General features: G+C 29.9%; 1 protein-coding gene, 1 long non-coding RNA gene and 1 other non-coding gene across 4 annotated transcripts; 1 reads left to right on the forward strand and 2 right to left on the reverse strand.

The window, feature by feature from the left end:
* Nucleotides 1–2,500: 2,500 nt before the first annotated feature.
* TRNAA-UGC lies at nt 2,501–2,573 on the reverse strand. The gene has a single exon. It is a non-coding gene; the product is annotated as a tRNA-Ala (tRNA).
* Nucleotides 2,574–2,663: 90 nt separating this feature from the next.
* Nucleotides 2,664–8,293, forward strand: LOC123890809 (DNA polymerase delta small subunit). Of its 2 annotated transcripts, XM_045940510.1 has the most exons (15): nt 2,664–2,753; nt 2,840–2,969; nt 3,105–3,211; nt 3,404–3,530; nt 4,054–4,161; nt 4,543–4,658; nt 4,748–4,831; nt 5,610–5,678; nt 5,753–5,824; nt 5,907–5,998; nt 6,088–6,215; nt 6,411–6,512; nt 6,635–6,702; nt 7,470–7,550; nt 7,954–8,293. In XM_045940510.1, the coding sequence occupies exons 1-14, from the start codon at nt 2,712–2,714 to the stop codon at nt 7,527–7,529; spliced, it is 1,305 nt and encodes a 434-aa protein (XP_045796466.1). In that variant the 5' UTR covers nt 2,664–2,711; the 3' UTR covers nt 7,530–7,550; nt 7,954–8,293. The 2 variants fall into 2 exon arrangements, 1 of the variants encoding a protein (XP_045796466.1); XR_006802960.1 differs by having other exon boundaries at nt 6,635–7,550.
* A 6,183-nt stretch (nt 8,294–14,476) lies between these two features.
* Nucleotides 14,477–15,577, reverse strand: LOC123891554. Its single transcript, XR_006803156.1, has 2 exons — nt 15,326–15,577; nt 14,477–14,825 (listed from the first exon to the last, which is right to left on the reverse strand). It is a non-coding gene; the product is annotated as an uncharacterized LOC123891554 (long non-coding RNA).
* Nucleotides 15,578–17,068: the final 1,491 nt, after the last annotated feature.

Here is a 17,068-nt window from a genome sequence, read left to right on the forward strand (position 1 = left end):
GAGTCACAACTTCAAAGCTTCGCATACAACTCAATTTGGATCCATAATTCACCAAATGGCTACCGAAATGACCGTAATCGAGTTAGCTTTCCACATAATCAAACCCCACTAAATTTGGAGTTACAGAGAGAGATTATTTACCGTTTTAGTGAAGGTCTGTCCAATTACTAATTCTGCAGAAATCTACTTGTGATCTTCAAATTCAACATCGTCTACCGAACACATCGTAACTCCAAATTCGACGAAATTGAAATGCCAACAAGGTTAATTTCGTTAGATTTCCATACATGTAAATAGTATTAAAAAATGAGCTACAGGGTGAGAGGAATGACGAGAATACCAGTAGTAGTTTCATACGATAATTAATTTGAACAGACCTTCACTAAAACAGTAATTAATCTCTCTCTGTAACTCCAAATTTAGTGGAGTTTGATTCTGTGGAAATCTAACTCGATTGCGGTCGTTTTGGTACCAGTTTGGTGAATTATTGATCCAAATTGAGTTCTGTGCGTAGCTTTGAACTTGAGGCTCAGAAGCAGATTTTGTGCAAAATTTTGGTGGGAGGGCAAAATCCAACAAATTATAAAATAGGGGGGGTAAAATTCCGCATTTTAAAATAGGGGGGGTAAAATTCCGCATTTTTCAAAATAGGGGGGGTAAAACTGCATTTAAGCCTAGTTTTAAAAAACTATCCGCAAACAATTTTTTATTCTTAAGAATGCTGCTAACACATAATTTCTTCAATTGTTATTCTCAAGTTTAAGTGGTGAGAACTATAATTACTCATTGTCACTCATATATTTGTATTTTTAGAAAACACCTTGAGTAAAGATGTTTATTGGTTTTTTGCAAAATTATATATTTAGTCTTTTAACTTATTTTCAGGTAATGATTTAGTTCTTTATCTCTTTTTTGCCATTTTTGTCCTTTTTATCCTTAATTCATGTCTGATTGTCTGCATATGATTTTTCGAGCTTTAAATCTATGATTTTTTAGGGCATAAAATATAATTATGACTGAGTGAACAAAACAAAAACTATAAATTTGAAGCTTAAAATTCATATTCAAACATGAAAAATGACTAAAATGTTAACTGAAATTATGTTAAAGTACTAAAGATGTAATTTTGCATTAATTTTTCTTAGTAACACTCTAAATTGACCAAACTATATTTTGTGAAATTACATTTTCAAAACCACAAAGGTGTGCTTGGAGCAGCATATAATGCAAAGGTGTGCTTCTAGTTTTTCTTTTTTATTTTGGTGTGTGGGAACTAAAAAGGAGGTTATCACCCCCTTCTTAGTTCACACGATAACTTCATAGAAAGTTACGTATGTTAATTTAATTTACATGTGTATATATATGATCTTAGTTCGTGTAAGGTTCGTAAATTCTGGATTTTTTTTATCACATGAACTAAAATTGTGTAAGGTTGTGTGAATTTAATTGACGTAAATTTAAACATTCGTGTACGATTTAGAAGCATAATTTTTTTTGAGTTTTGTTGTGACATTTGCCAACTACGATTGTGCAAGCTTAGGTAGATTCCACTGACATAAATTTAAGCTCAAAATAGTAATGAACAAATTCACATAAGATTCACATGTGCAAAAATAAATTAGAAAACACATCAAAGTCCTTACCTATGCAAATGCAATAATGCAATGCAGTTTTGAGAATTTCTCTTCCCTCCACCACTCTTTTTGCCCTTGCGAATAAAATTTAGAATGTATTTTTCGAACCTTTTCTAGTTTAAATATTATTTTTAACGGTAAGAAACTTCGGAATTGTACTTCAATCTTAAACCTTATATCAAACGTGGTCACATATCGCAATCAAAACGTGATCACATATCGCAATCAAAACGTGATCACATATCATAGACGTGTTGTGAGTGAGAAAGGTGGAAATTTAGAGTGACAGACGAAAAAAGATTTTGAAAAAAATTATATAAACAAGAGAAATTTTGAAATTATGATTAAAAATATTCCATTTTCTTTCTTTAAATTCTTCCTTAAATCTTCCAACAATCAAGATGCATGCTTCTAAAGTTGGTTTTAGTCTTGCCGGTAGCAATCGCAAGCGTGATACATGTTTTTCCAGCTATATGAAGTTTGTGAAGAGTGATCAGTAGTAGTAAAATGATCGACTTGTAACTTTTATAGAAAAGATATGTTCTTTGAACAATTAATGTTGATGTTATTTTAACTCATTTTCAAGAAATGGATAGTAGACTATTTTTATTGTAAATATATCGCATTAAACAATATTTTTTTTTGTCTTAGATGAAGTGATAAATTCACTTAACCGCATTAAATAATATTATTTATTTTTTTTGGAAATTGGTCAATTAAGATGACCATATTAAAAGTCAGTAGTACAATATGAAAATGTTACACCAATAAAGAAGAAAAAAAAAAAAACTATAGAAAGATCTTGCGATGGGAAAGAAATCAACACACAATCTCATAAGAAAATACAAAACAATAGTTGAAAAAAATGGAGATGCGGGGTATCGAACCCCGTACCTCTCGCATGCAAAGCGAGCGCTCTACCATGTGAGCTACATCCCCATGTTGTTTATTTTTCTTTCTATTTATATATGACTAGTAACGCATACGAATGTCTATATCTACTACTACCTATGCATCATCATCATCATCACTGTCAACAAAACAGAGCGAGTTTCGAACTCTTCCCGCCAAGCAGCCATGGGAAGAATCGAGAGACTTCAATCTTCCTACCAATCCCTGGTTCAATGCTTTCACACTCTCTCATTGTGTTCGTTTTGTTAAAGCTTCGAAACTAACTCTCTCTAACACGAATTTGTTTGTTGCAGGATGAATCGTTCGAAATTGGGAAAGAGATGTATCGTGGACAACAATACAGTCAAATTTACTTCGCTCGTCTTCATTTGATGCGTACTCTTTTGTATTCTCTTGTTCCTCTTTGGAAACCTAATTCTCCTGGTTCGTTTTTTACTTTTTTTTTTCTTCATCAATTTAGGGTTTTTCTTTAAATATCATATTTTTTCTGTATTTATGGTGTTTGATTACTTGAAATTTTATTAATTGCTTGAATTTGTGCTTATTTGATTTGGACAGTTTGCACGGTGTTGGGATTGGAAGAGGGAAAAGAGTGTGTCATTGTTGGAACATTGTTTAAACACATGAAATTGAAACCTTGCATACTTGATGAGTATTCTAAAGAGGTACTAGTATTTTGGGTTTTATTTTTTGTGTGTAAATTTTATGTTTTTATGTGAATTTGAACAAATTGTTATATAGTGGCACTACTGTAGCATTGTTGCCTAGCTGAATTTGAACAAACAATGTGTTTTGTTAGTATGAGTTTGACAATGATATGGTGCAATGCTGAGTTTTGTTTTGACAATGATGTGTAGAGATCGGTGGTTCCACTTGTCAAGCCGCATAACTTTGTGAACCAAGATGATTATCTCGATTTGGAAGATGAAAGTGGAAGAGTTAAGCTTGGTGGGAATATTATTGTACCATCTGTTTATGTAACAGGTTTGTATAATTAACTACTTAATTTAACAAATAGGTTTTGGGCCCGTTTGGATTTGGCTTATTTTTGAGCTTATGAAAATAGCTTATGGAAATAAATAAACTTTTATGTTAATTCATAAGTTTTCACTAACAAAAATTGTATCGTTATAAGTTGTTTTCTCATAAACTACCTTAAAAAACTTACAATAATACATAAAAGCTTATTTATTTGTACAAGTTGTTTCGCATAAGCTCAAACAAAAATAAGCCAATCCAAACGGGTTTGTGGTAGTAGGATGACAATTTTTGAAACATGGTCACAACTGCACATTTTTTGTTCACGAGGCATTGCTGTGGTACAGACAATATTGGATTGCTAATTTGCTATGCTTTCTGTTTTGTTTTATATTTTTGTAAGCAATGTTGAAATCAAACACGCGGCTTCGTTATGATACTTGTTCTTTTAGAGATGCAACTTTTCTTGCCAAACAAATAATATTATGTCTTGCACATGATGATTTTGTGCTAACTTCATTTGTGACAGGAATTGTGGTTGCTATATATGGTAAGGAAACGGGAGCAGGTGATTTTTTGGTTCATGAAGTTCTAGAAGCTGGCTTACCACCGCAGATAGAATTCCCTATTAAATCAAGTATCTCTTCTCAATCTTTTACTTATACAATGCTTCTAACCTAGTGGTATACATGCATAGCATATTATGGAATGTTTCTTTTTACAAATCGTAGACACTTTTGGTGTAACTGGTAGGCTGAGATTTTCCATTGAAGGATGTTTGGATCAAATAATTGTGATTAGCATCCCACTATCCTGTGCAAAGTGTGGTTTATTGAATTAGTATTTCCTCAGTAAGAGTTGTGCAGTTTGAAAAATTTATGATTCATAGTCAGAAAGCATACATTCTTTCATGCTTTTAACAGTGCATTTTTATACTCCATTCTCAACCTTTGTTATTAAACTTTTTATTTTTATTGAAGTTGCCACTTAAAATTTCCTTTTTATTTGGATTCAACAGGGGAAGACAGATATGTTGTTCTTGTGTCAGGAATAAGTGTTGGGAGCAGCAGGTCTAACCCTCTGCAGTTTCAGCTTCTCGTTGATCATATTACTGGTCATTTAGGAGATGAGAAGGTTTGTCCTGTTTTTCTCCCAAAGCTCCTGGGCTGATGATTATGCAACATTTACAGGTTTTAACTTGTCAATACTGGCAAAATAAACAGGAGCAAAGTATTGCATCACAAATTGTTCGTGTAGTCATTGCTGGAAATTCTGTTGAGATGCCTCGTGGACTTCTTAATGGACAGGTATTCTTGTTATTGCTGAAGTATTGTGTTGTTGTTAGTTACTACTTACTAGCTGTGTACAGAAAGGTTTTATTTATAATAGGATGAAGAATAGTAAAAATATGTGCAGTAGAACATTTAATAACTATATACAAAAAAAAATATGATGAAAGACTAATAACTACTAAAATAGTTACACTGTCTTGAGTTTTCTAATGATAAAAAAAATTGTTTTCGACTTTGTGGTTTATGTTTTGATTTATTTTTCCTTGACAAGTTCAAACAATTTTGGCGATCTAAGTCTATTCATATGATGGTTTATATTTCTATTTCTATTCCCATTTACCTTTTTATTTTTAATTTTCTTTTTTCGATAAAGTACCAATGTTTCAAGTATTCAAAAATTGATCACATACTCCTGTGATATTGTAACGTCACTAATTAACTTATTCTAGTAGATGGGTTACTTGATTTCAGTCACTTTCTCTTATGTGACTAATTGCCTTCTTAAGGAACATTTATAAAGGAATATAACATAACCATCTTATACAAATAGTTAAATGAGAAGATTGAGTTGTGCGACTCTTTAGCTTACTAGAGTTGCATTTTAGACACATTTGTTGATTGTCTTCTCTTGATATCCGGATGCTCACAGCACCCATTCCATTAATGCCTTTCAAAGTTTCAATTTATAATGTAGTGTAATGACAGTTCCTACAAAAACATTTTTTTTTACAATTCAGTTTTTTATATACATTTTTAAGAGTGGATATCTGAACTTTTTCATCAATATTTTCAGAATTTGGCTTCAAAAGATCTCTCGAGGATGGCAGAACCAGTAAAGGAGCTAGATATTCTGTTGAATCAGGTTCATTTCATTTGTCTGATTCCTCTACTGTAGCCGCTTTCTAAATAACAGAACTAACTTATACTTATACTCAGATTGCTGCTGCTTTGCCATTGGATATCATGCCAGGACCCTGTGACCCTGCTAATTTTGCATTACCACAGCAGGTTCTTATGTTTGTCCTTGAAGAGTATTAATGTCATATATTATGTGTTTTTTGAAGTTTATTACCAAGACATGTACTTTCAGGCGTTGCATAGATGCCTTTTCCCTGGGTCATCAGTGTACAACACTTTTAGATCTTGTACAAATCCTCATTGTTTTGAGCTTGATGGTATCAGGTAAATAGGCAGTTTATAATATTACTGTCATTGTTCTGAATGTACCGTGCTATTGTAAATTAAACACAATCCATACTGTCTACTTCCAGGTTTCTTGGGACATCTGGTCAGAATGTAGATGATCTTGACAAATATTCAGAGGCAAAAGATAAGCTTGACTTCATGGAAAGGACATTACGATGGAGGCATTTGGCACCAACTGCACCTAATACCCTTGGTATAACATTATATTTGCTTAACTTATATTTGCTTGGTATCCATAATTTGTGTCATTTTCCACTCAGCTCAGAAAATCATGGCATGGTTTAACAATTGTCAATATCCATTGTATATTACCTGCTGCTTCTAAAGAAATCTAACCTAAAGAGTTGAAATTCAAACCGATTTGTTCTGATATTATTGTTGTCTTCAGGGTGCTATCCTTACACTGATAGGGATCCTTTCTTCATTGAGAGTTGTCCCCATGTGTACTTTGTTGGCAATCAGGATAAATATGATACTCGTGTGATAAAGGGTATTTTTATTCTTAAATCTACATTGCAGAAAAACATACTTTTTTTTGTTTTGTTTTGTTTTGCATTTTATGTAACTTCCCCTCCTCCAAACACTTCAATTCATTTTACAATTTGATCGCAGGATCAGAAGGGCAATCGGTGAGACTTGTATGTGTTCCTAAATTCAGCGAAACTGGAGTTGCAGTTATGGTGAGCTCTAACAATTTTAACTTTTTTTTCTTCTTAAACACGGTCTTTTATACTTGTATAATTATATTACCCCGTAAGCACATCAACATTATCTCATTCGTGCTTTTTCACCTTTGACATTTCCTTCTAGTCAATTCAGAACTATGTAGCCTGCTGAAAGTAATCAATTTTGCTGCTTTTCTCCATTCTCGTATCTAACGAAGTCATTTTAAAGTTCAATTAAAAATGCATGTCTAATAAGTTATGTATTCTTTTTGTGTTTTAGACTTACTTAAAAGGGTTTCTCTCTGGAGAATCATGAAAAAAAATTCAAAAACTAAATATCATCTCAAAACTTATGCCGGTAGAGTTAAGATCGGTGAACTGGGCATTGTCAATTATTTATATGGTTTTTAGACCGTCCTTTCTTTCAATATATAACTGGAAGGGGAGATATTTTGATGAGATTCCCCCAGCTATAATGACCAATATGGTTTCCACTTTCCAGTTGGATTGAAGTTCTTTATTACACTTATTAATGAATAAAAAATTAAGACTCTGGTGTAACATTTTGAACTTGTCAATAGTATGCAATGAGATAATTCTGGGATCATCCCCTTGTTTGATGAAAATGTAGAAAAGAACAATATTAGTGCAGGATCACAATTCACAACGGAGGAAGGGTTGTTTTCTTTGCTTAATGGTTGGCTGTGACATAGTAGGTGGTTTCATCTGATGTGATTCTTGTTGCAAATTTAAATATACATTGAATATTTCTCTTTTTGCAGTTGAATCTGAGGGATCTCGAATGCCATGCTCTCAGTTTTGGAACTCAGTTCAGCCCATAACAATTAGAATGAAGTTTTGTGGTAAATCTCTGCGACCTTATACATTTACTAGTTGTTAGAAATACTGTGGCTTCTTCTCTATAATAATAGTTACAGATGCCACTAATCGGTTCATCTGGTTCCTTAGGTTAGTGTCATTGAGGTTTTTCTTACATTGTTTTGACATGTTATTGGCTTCAATATGTAATAGGTTTCATCAACATATTTGAGCAGTGTAGGATGATGTTATTGTAGTAAATGCATAAAGCCGTGGCATAATGTTTATAATTTTATTGAAATAGTGCTAGTAGCTTAAAATTTATCTAAAATCATGAGATTCTGAATGCTAGTGTCATATGGATTATGTTTCTTGACAAACTGGCTTGCATTTACATCCAGCTACAGCAAATAATGTGATTTTCTTATCTTGTACTATAAAATACAGGTTACAGGAAGTTTGTTTATTGGGCTGCCATCCATGTTTCTTTGGAGTTAAAGCGAAGAACTGGAAATTGGATCTTGAAGTTGACAAGGGCTGTCATGTTTCTTTACTGTAATTTATTTTTGTATTAACCCTATATTCCGACCTTCATAGAAAAAGACCTATTATTTTGACTTGATTTGTATTTTGAGTTGCATTTGTATTTTTCTATTTAGTTTTCTTTGTATGATTGTTGTAACTTGTAACATAGTATTTAAACATGTGCATTAGTACGTTTTACCTTGGATAGTGGGAACATTTCAATTTAATTTAAGATTATTTGTTATTTAATTTTTACATTATATAACAACTGTTATTAGGCTCTGATTAAGACCGTGTTTGAGATATTTTTAATGAAGTTATTGTGTGAAAAATAAATTTGAATAATTCTCGGGATACTTAGGTAATTTTTTGAAATTAAATTCTCAGTATAATTAATTTTCGATTATTTAAAAAAAATGTTACAAATAATTTAGCAATTTTCAAAAAACAAATTTAATGTTATGAACTATTGCTAGAGAATAACAAGAATAGAGAAGAAGAGATGAAGGAGAGAAAGAGAAGAGAGAATAGACTATTGTATTGTTCTATTCAAGGTGTGTATTACATTGTAACAAAGGGGTTCTATTTATAGGACACAATTAGGGGACAAGAAAACCTACACAATAATGGACATTCATTACATATTATTCATAACATTCCCCCTTGAATGTCCATGAAGGATATTCTTTCTCTAAAAAAAACTCTAGTGAAGGAAAAATAGTACATCATCATTTGTGTGTGAACTGCCTCATTAAAAACCTTACCAGGAAAACCCAGTGGGACAAAACCACGGTGAAGGGAAAAAGAGTGCAGAACATATTTATATCTCCCCCTCATAAAGACAATTATTATACATGAGATGAAAAATCAAATAATCTTCTGTACTAGCTGCTCCAAAGTTTTACTAAAAGTTGACTCTGTAGAAAATTCTGTCATATCTTCTTTATTATACTCTTCTCTAAATTAGCACTGCGTCTGATATTATCTTCATGTTGAGTTGTTGCAGGAACCATCATTTTGTAATAAAACAACGAATTTCTTGTATGTGTTGAATTACAATCCTCAACAAAAACATCTTCTCAGCTTGCTTGATGTAGTGCTAAAATCTTCACATGATTGGATGATATTGTTGTTTCTTTAAAGTATAAATAATTCTATGTTTTGCTTTACTTCAATATTTGGGTTGGATGAATAGGCAAAAATAAAATACTACGAAATTATAGCAAATATATTAGTGAGCTTAATTGAATTAAGATATGGTACTTCAGGACCAATTCAAATTGTTCATCATTTTCTTGAGGCATGACACATCAAATGACATTGCAACCATTTTTAGTATACAACAAATTAGATTTGTCAATGTCAAACTGTTTTAATACTTTTGCTATATAATCTTATTTAAATTATAAATTTAAATGAGAATATCTCATAAGCTCTTCGGGAGTCTAGATGATATTTTATCATTAATATAAGCCTCGAATATAAATAATTTATTGTCAAATATAACTAAATCATTCAGGGATCATCATTATCAAGTGAGCCAGTAAAATACGTTAAAACACATATTTCACATGAATTGAGTATTTCAGATGCTACTCAACTTAATTAATTTTTTGAATTCACTTCAGGTGAATATGCTTCTTGAAAATCAATGATTGACATTTATCAATATACTTGATAAACAATTCAAACTCTAAACATTTTGTTTTTATTATTTTTCTCTTGAAAACTTATTCATATCGATTTATCTCCATCTGCAGATGAAATGGACTACTGGTCCAAAAACATTTCGCTTTGCAAAGCTAGTTTAATTTTGTATCAATTGCGTCTATCTTATTTAGTCAATCATTTCATTGTCTATAATCCTTAATAGACTTTGATTTATGATCCTCATTGTCATTTATCACATATATAGCGCTTTATTATGTGCAAAAATATTGTCAACGTTGACTTCATCTCGGTTCCATCGTATTCCATTCATGACATAGTTTGTCGAGATCTCTATATTTTCGTAAATTACAGGTACCTGATAAGTTCTTCTGGAACTGGAAAATTAATTATGTCAAATACTATTTTCATATACTCACTCGGGTCATCTTTGTTTTTAGCTCCTTTTCTTATTTGAGGATTTTTATCTTTGGAACCGATTTGCTTACCATGCTTCACGCGTGGTTAGGAATCATTTGCAATATTAGATTGTCCAACAGGGACATTCATTTTTATTGGAGCATTAGCAGCTGTTGATTGATTTCATAAACTTTGCAAATGAGTTATCTTTTGAACTTCTGGTTCATATTGATTTCTAAGAGGATCAAAATAACAATTATTAATTTATTTCAAAACATTTCAATTGAACTTCTAGTTCATATTTTTAGCTGCTTATTATCTCCCCCTAATATTGGGAAAACTAATTCACCAATTGATAATCAGCCCATAAAGCTGTAAAAAAAAAACTCCAATTATTGGCTCACTTTGGAGATTCATATAAAAATTATTTTCCCAATATTCTTTTACTACCCATTTAAATGCATTATATTGGAGCAATTGAAAAGTACCCAACACATCCAAAAATGTTTATATGGGAAAATATGTTTATAAACTAAAATTCAAATAAATTAGGGGAGAGCTTATGTATATAATAATTTGTTGGCATGATGCTATTCAATATCTCAACATACATGTTTGAATGTTCCAAACTATAACTTAGAATGGATCTTCAGGTCCATTATTATTTTTTTTTTGTATGAACATATTTCATAAGATGTTTGGTATAAATTTCAATTAACATATGATATTTATCAAATACTTTCTAGAATAATATATATAAAATGATCTCTTAAAAATAATCTCACAAACTTTTGGTTGTGAGTTTATAACAAACATACATGTGACCATTTGGTTGATGCATCAATTCAAATTTTAGAAATCTAATCGGTCCACATGATCGGTGTATTGATTTACAAATATCACCTTATATATATTCTAAAAAATAAGAGACGCTCGTTTTCTTAATTTATCAATTTTCTTTGCGAGCTAGTAATACACAAAAAAATATTAGATTGAATGAACTTCTGGCCATTCAATACATATCCATAGAAACTTTTCGCATCATAATAGATCAGAGATGACCCAACTGATCTTGCCAATTACAAACTTATTATGATTTGTAAACTTCTGGTTTACAAGAACATGTGCTTCAATTGCACAAATATATATAAATATACCCCAAACTAGAGACAAATGTTGATAATATGTCTCGTAATGTATAGAGATACAAGATCTCATCCATTTCTTGTTTCAATAGGATATTTATTTATGCGAATATCCTTCAAACATAAAAAAAATCTTTAAGACTTAAAAATATACAATATATTGGCAAAGCGTAACTTTATTTCTCGATATAACAATGCATTGGCTCTTCTGGAACCTTCAATAATTTTTGTACTACTAAATATAAAAGTTAATTCCTTCCAAAAAAAATATATAAAATTTAATTTTTCATAAATAGTAATATCAATGAATATTTTCATGCTAACAATTATGTTTATGTGGATTTCAGCAGAATTATAAAACAGTAACAGTTAATTTTTTTTTATCTAATAATTTAAAATCAATAAATTGATTTAAATAAGTAACAGAATAATTAAAAACCAGTTTATATTTACAAACTGTAACCGAATTATAATTATAAGTAACTAGTGGCCAAACGGGCACGTTCCGTGCCCGTTTGTGTGATCCGTATTTTTTATTCTGCTAACGTGTATATATTTGACTATTATGTGTGAAAAAAAATCATTTGAAAAATACACACATTGTAGTAGAAATAAGACAAAAAAATTCAACACCATAAGTAAAACAAAAAACATAAAAAACAAACATGTTAGCAATAGAAATCAAAGAAGAAGCTATTAAACCACTTGAAAAATACAAACATTGTAGCATAAATTGAAAGAGAAAAGAAAACAAAAATTTTATTCTTTTTCCCAAATACTCCAATAGAAAGCACTTGCTCCACGTATATGTTTGTTGATCCCATGATCATGCATTAATTTGTGAAAACAAACATTCACATTATCCATACTTGAATGAAACTTTAGATAGAAAATTGTATCCTACAAAAATAAACGTTCACATTTACTCCTTTTTTTTTCATTGACAATGCTGCTTAACATGAAGGTTGAACATGAATTCAATCAAGAGTTAAAAAAATATCACTAAAATGTAAGGACTTGATATTGTTATATACAACGTGCCCGTTTGTGTGATCCGTATTTTTTATTCTGCTAACGTGTATATATTTGACTATTATGTGTGAAAAAAAATCATTTGAAAAATACACACATTGTAGTAGAAATAAGACAAAAAAATTCAACACCATAAGTAATACAAAAAACATAAAAAACAAACATGTTAGCAATAGAAATCAAAGAAGAAGCTATTAAACCACTTGAAAAATACAAACATTGTAGCATAAATTGAAAGAGAAAAGAAAACAAAAATTTTATTCTTTTTCCCAAATACTCCAATAGAAAGCACTTGCTCCACGTATATGTTTGTTGATCCCATGATCATGCATTAATTTGTGAAAACAAACATTCACATTATCCATACTTGAATGAAACTTTAGATAGAAAATTGTATCCTACAAAAATAAACGTTCACATTTACTCCTTTTTTTTTTCATTGACAATGTTGCTTAACATGAAGGTTGAACATGAATTCAATCAAGAGTTAAAAAAATATCACTAAAATGTAAGGACTTGATATTGTTATATACAACTTTAATCATGAGGTAATTCAAGAGATGAATAATCTTATATTTTTCATCCAACCATGACATAAAGGAATGATTTAACACGCCATAAAGGCAAAAAATTACAAATAATATACTACTAAGAAAATGCACTTGTTTGACCCTATAAAAAAAATGCACATGTTAATTTAAAATATGATCACAGCTACTCATAACAGTTGTTTGTTCACGCCATTATTTTCTTTACCATCTTCATTGTGAGTGATTTGAGAGTGCAATTTTCTATTGAACTTATATTTAAAGAAAACAACAACCTATAGTATTGGTTTGATAAATTATTCCAAAGTGGATTGTTAAAATATTTAAAAGGAAAAGGGCTAACATTTTATCAAGTAATCAACTTTCACGTACACAACCTAAAAAAATTCCTCCTATGCATGATAAACTTTATGAAATCAAGAAATATTATACTTTTTGAATATTAGATTTACTCAACAAAAAAAAATGAAAAAGAAATTTATTGAATAGGAAAAGTAACTAAAAATTGAGTAGTACTAAAAGAAAGACAACATAAGAAATTCTTTAAACCAATCGAAAGATACAAACAAAAACATTATGGAGAAACAAAAGATAGAAGAAGACACGGAGATAAGGAATGAGAGAGTGGGGAAAAAAAAATAGTAAAGTCCTTGCAATGAGTCATGATGAGAGATGAAAGTCATACCTTTCTTTCTTCTATCATTGTGAGATTTCTCTCATAGATATGACAACATTACAAAATAACCAATTCATCTTCCCCTTTATCTTTTTGAATAACCGAATGTGGGTGTGATGGTTATACTTCATTTCATTTTTTTTAATAATCAAGTTTACACAATTTACAATAGTCGTTGTCATACATATGATAAACATTTCACAATTCTTTGCATTAACTTTCATGTGCAAAGAACACAAATAAAATGAAATGAAATATCTGAAAAAGATATAATAAGTCATTTATGTACTTTTAATCCACACCTATTCCATCCTCTATTTCTCTTTTGGATAAAATATATAACATTGTAGAATCTTTTAAAAAAAACTATCATACTTCTTAAGTGGCAAATATGAAAAATGGACACAATCCAATAAAGACTTTTTTGTGAGGAGTTTTTTAGATTTGGAAAGTTTTTTTTTTCCCCTTTTCATAGTTCTCACTGTGTGGTTATGGTATTTTCTAATGTCTATATCAACGATCATTGTCGTGCCCTACCATGACCAAAAAGACACAATCCCATGAAGAAATAAAATTTATTAACACATGAATTCATAGATGGATGTGATTAACCTTTAAAGGTATTATATAAAATTTCATTTAACATAAATAAAGGAAGTTAATTAAATTGGTGTCAATACATAAATTAACTTTGGTGCAAATCAAAATTCGATCAAATTGATCGAGAATCTTATCATCTAATAAGAATTATTTGTAAAAAAAATCGTCGATTTCTAATTTTTTTTAGAAAATCCAAGTTTGAAAATATAGAAGAAAAATGGAGACAACAAACTTATTAGTCACATGTTCAGTTTAATTTCAATTAAAAAAGCACTGCAATTTGCAATATTTCCTATGATATTTTTTAGATATTAAGTTGTTTGTTTGTTTGCATCCAAAGTGTTTCATTACCTATCGTACTAACTACTAAGCCAAAGTAGAAAAAAATCCACTATCCCTAAACAAATTTATGCGAAGAATAGATACACTTTGAGTACTTGCAATCGGCATAAGTCACAAACTTTAATTTGAAACCAACTCATAGAACCTGTAAAACCTAAAGAAAACAACCACACAAAATAATCAGAAACAAAAAGAGAGTGAAAGAGAAGTAGTTTTCTTCTCAATAAACAAAAATGATGAAAATACGGTGCGGGCAAGTCCTTTCCCATCTTGTATTCTTTATTCCGGTCGTCTTAAATTCTCAAGGGCCAGCGTAGTGAGACATTGTTTGCCGCATTGATGCTGGCAACTGCACCGCGTTTCAATTTCAATATGAATCGCCTCCTACAATTGAATGTTAACAAATTTCAGTGAAAAAAGAGACAATTGAAACAATATAAAACACCTCTTTCAAATGTTTTCCATTCTCGCTAAATCAAGTTTTCATTGTTGCCTTGCCGATTGTTTTGGTCCTATTCCTCATATTTCTCTTTTATTATATATTTTTTTATTTGCTATTTCAATGTACCACAAACTGAAAAAATTAAGTAATGCGAAGAAAAAAAGTAAATAAAAAGAGCATCCTTTCGGCGACTGATTTAATTTACTGGAACAGATGCAACATTAAGACCTCATTTCATAATATAACATAGAAAAGTTAACACATACAATTTTCATAAATGAATTATCTTCATGGAATTTGAACAAAATTTGCAAAGAAATTAAAAATGTAAAAACAATTAAATTTTAGATATAATGGGATAAAGAAATAGAAAAAGTAATATAACAGAATAATGAACGATGTAGAAATCGAGTGAATATGCATTATGGCAAAATGGACAAACCATGTTTCTTCTGATTGTGCCTTTGATTTACTTCCTTCTAGAGTAATTATAGAAACAAAAAGAAAAATTATCAGAAAGAGAGAAAATTCACTCCTTTTCAAATTTAAACCATGTGTGTGTCTATCAATAGAAACAAAAATTCAAGAACGGGAGAAATGGATATTTCATCCTTTTCCCGAATTTGAAGAAGAAGAAAATTAGAAATAGTGATACGTACAAAGAGGGCAGAGAAAATAGAGAGAAGAGAAGATAAAAAATGTTATTTGTTGATTATGGAAGTTAAAGAAAAGTATGGTTTTGGAAAGTATTAAAGAAGAGTCTGAAGGGTATTTTGGGATTTTCAAAAAAAGGCTACACCAAAAGAGATGTTTTCCCTTTATTAATGTTATAGATTAAGAAAATAACTGTATTCAAAGCTTAAGAAAACATAATCACCATAAAATAAATTCAAAGTTTAATGTATAAAAAGCTAAATGTAACTTTTTTCTTAGGCATATATTTCATAGGGAATAATAATCGTCTACCTCATAGTAAAATATAAAATAGATAGATAGAGATCTTACTAAGTTGTGCATCGAGAAATAAAGTCGAATTATCATGTAAAAACTTTCACATTTCAATTGATAATTATTGAAATTGTACCAATCTAAAATATGATTAACCAAATATTTTTGAAATTATTTTCATAAGTTTGCTACTTCAGGAGCATATTCAAGAGACATACATAATCGTTCTTTTAATTTTGGTCCAGTTTATACTAAGATCAAATAGATCATGTGGACTTTAATCATGTTGTAAAAAAAAAATTAGTTCTTCAGGAACTCAACAACAAATCTCTATTCATAATGGCTAGAGAAATTCACAATTTTACAATCTTTCATGAATGGTTAAATTATTTGTTCTTCAAAAATTATACCAATAATATTCATAATATTGGTTAAGAAAATGCACATTCTTTGAGCAATCCATCAAAGATGCGCTAATATTAAAGCTTTAGCTTTTCAAGAACTATATCACAAGTGATCTTCATATAATGATCACAATAATCTTCATAATTTCTTCAAGAAAATTTTATTCTTTGAGCAATCATTCAAAGATGCTTCAATATTAAGGTTTTCCCTTTTTCTTTTCTTGTTCTTCGGGAACTAGCTAATGTCACATATATTTTCAATAGTTTTGCTAATTTTCCCACTTTTTTCCGGGGCCATGACTATTACCACGACCATAACCACAATTTTGTCCATGATAATCGTGTGTTGCTACATTCACTTATGTGAATGGAATAACATCAGTGGGTCGGACTTCATTCACTTCTGGGAATGATTTTTCATTCATTTCTCATTGATACTATCATCAAATAAAATTAAGCAAATAATTAGATAAACATAATAAACACAGTCAAATAAAAAATTCCAATTATCTTTATTAATATTAATATAATGTAACATAAAATTTTATAATGCAAATTAAATAGTAACATAATGAAATTAATAATAATTATAATGTAACCTATAATAATAATTATAATGTAACGTATATTAATTAGTAAGTTATTGAAAAAAAAAATGGCATATGCATAGAATAGGTAAAGTATGAAAAATAATTTGTTTATACTTTTCAATATGATACATGCAAAATTTGCGTATGATATGCATTTTTTTTTTATTTAATTTTTTTATGTTTTGTACAATATAACAATAAATAAATAAATCCAATGAAATTTGTAGATTGCAAAATTTTTAT

The sequence above is a fragment of the Trifolium pratense genome, linkage group LG6 (assembly GCF_020283565.1).
Source record: "Trifolium pratense cultivar HEN17-A07 linkage group LG6, ARS_RC_1.1, whole genome shotgun sequence".
NCBI classification, from domain to species: Eukaryota; Viridiplantae; Streptophyta; class Magnoliopsida; order Fabales; family Fabaceae; genus Trifolium; species Trifolium pratense.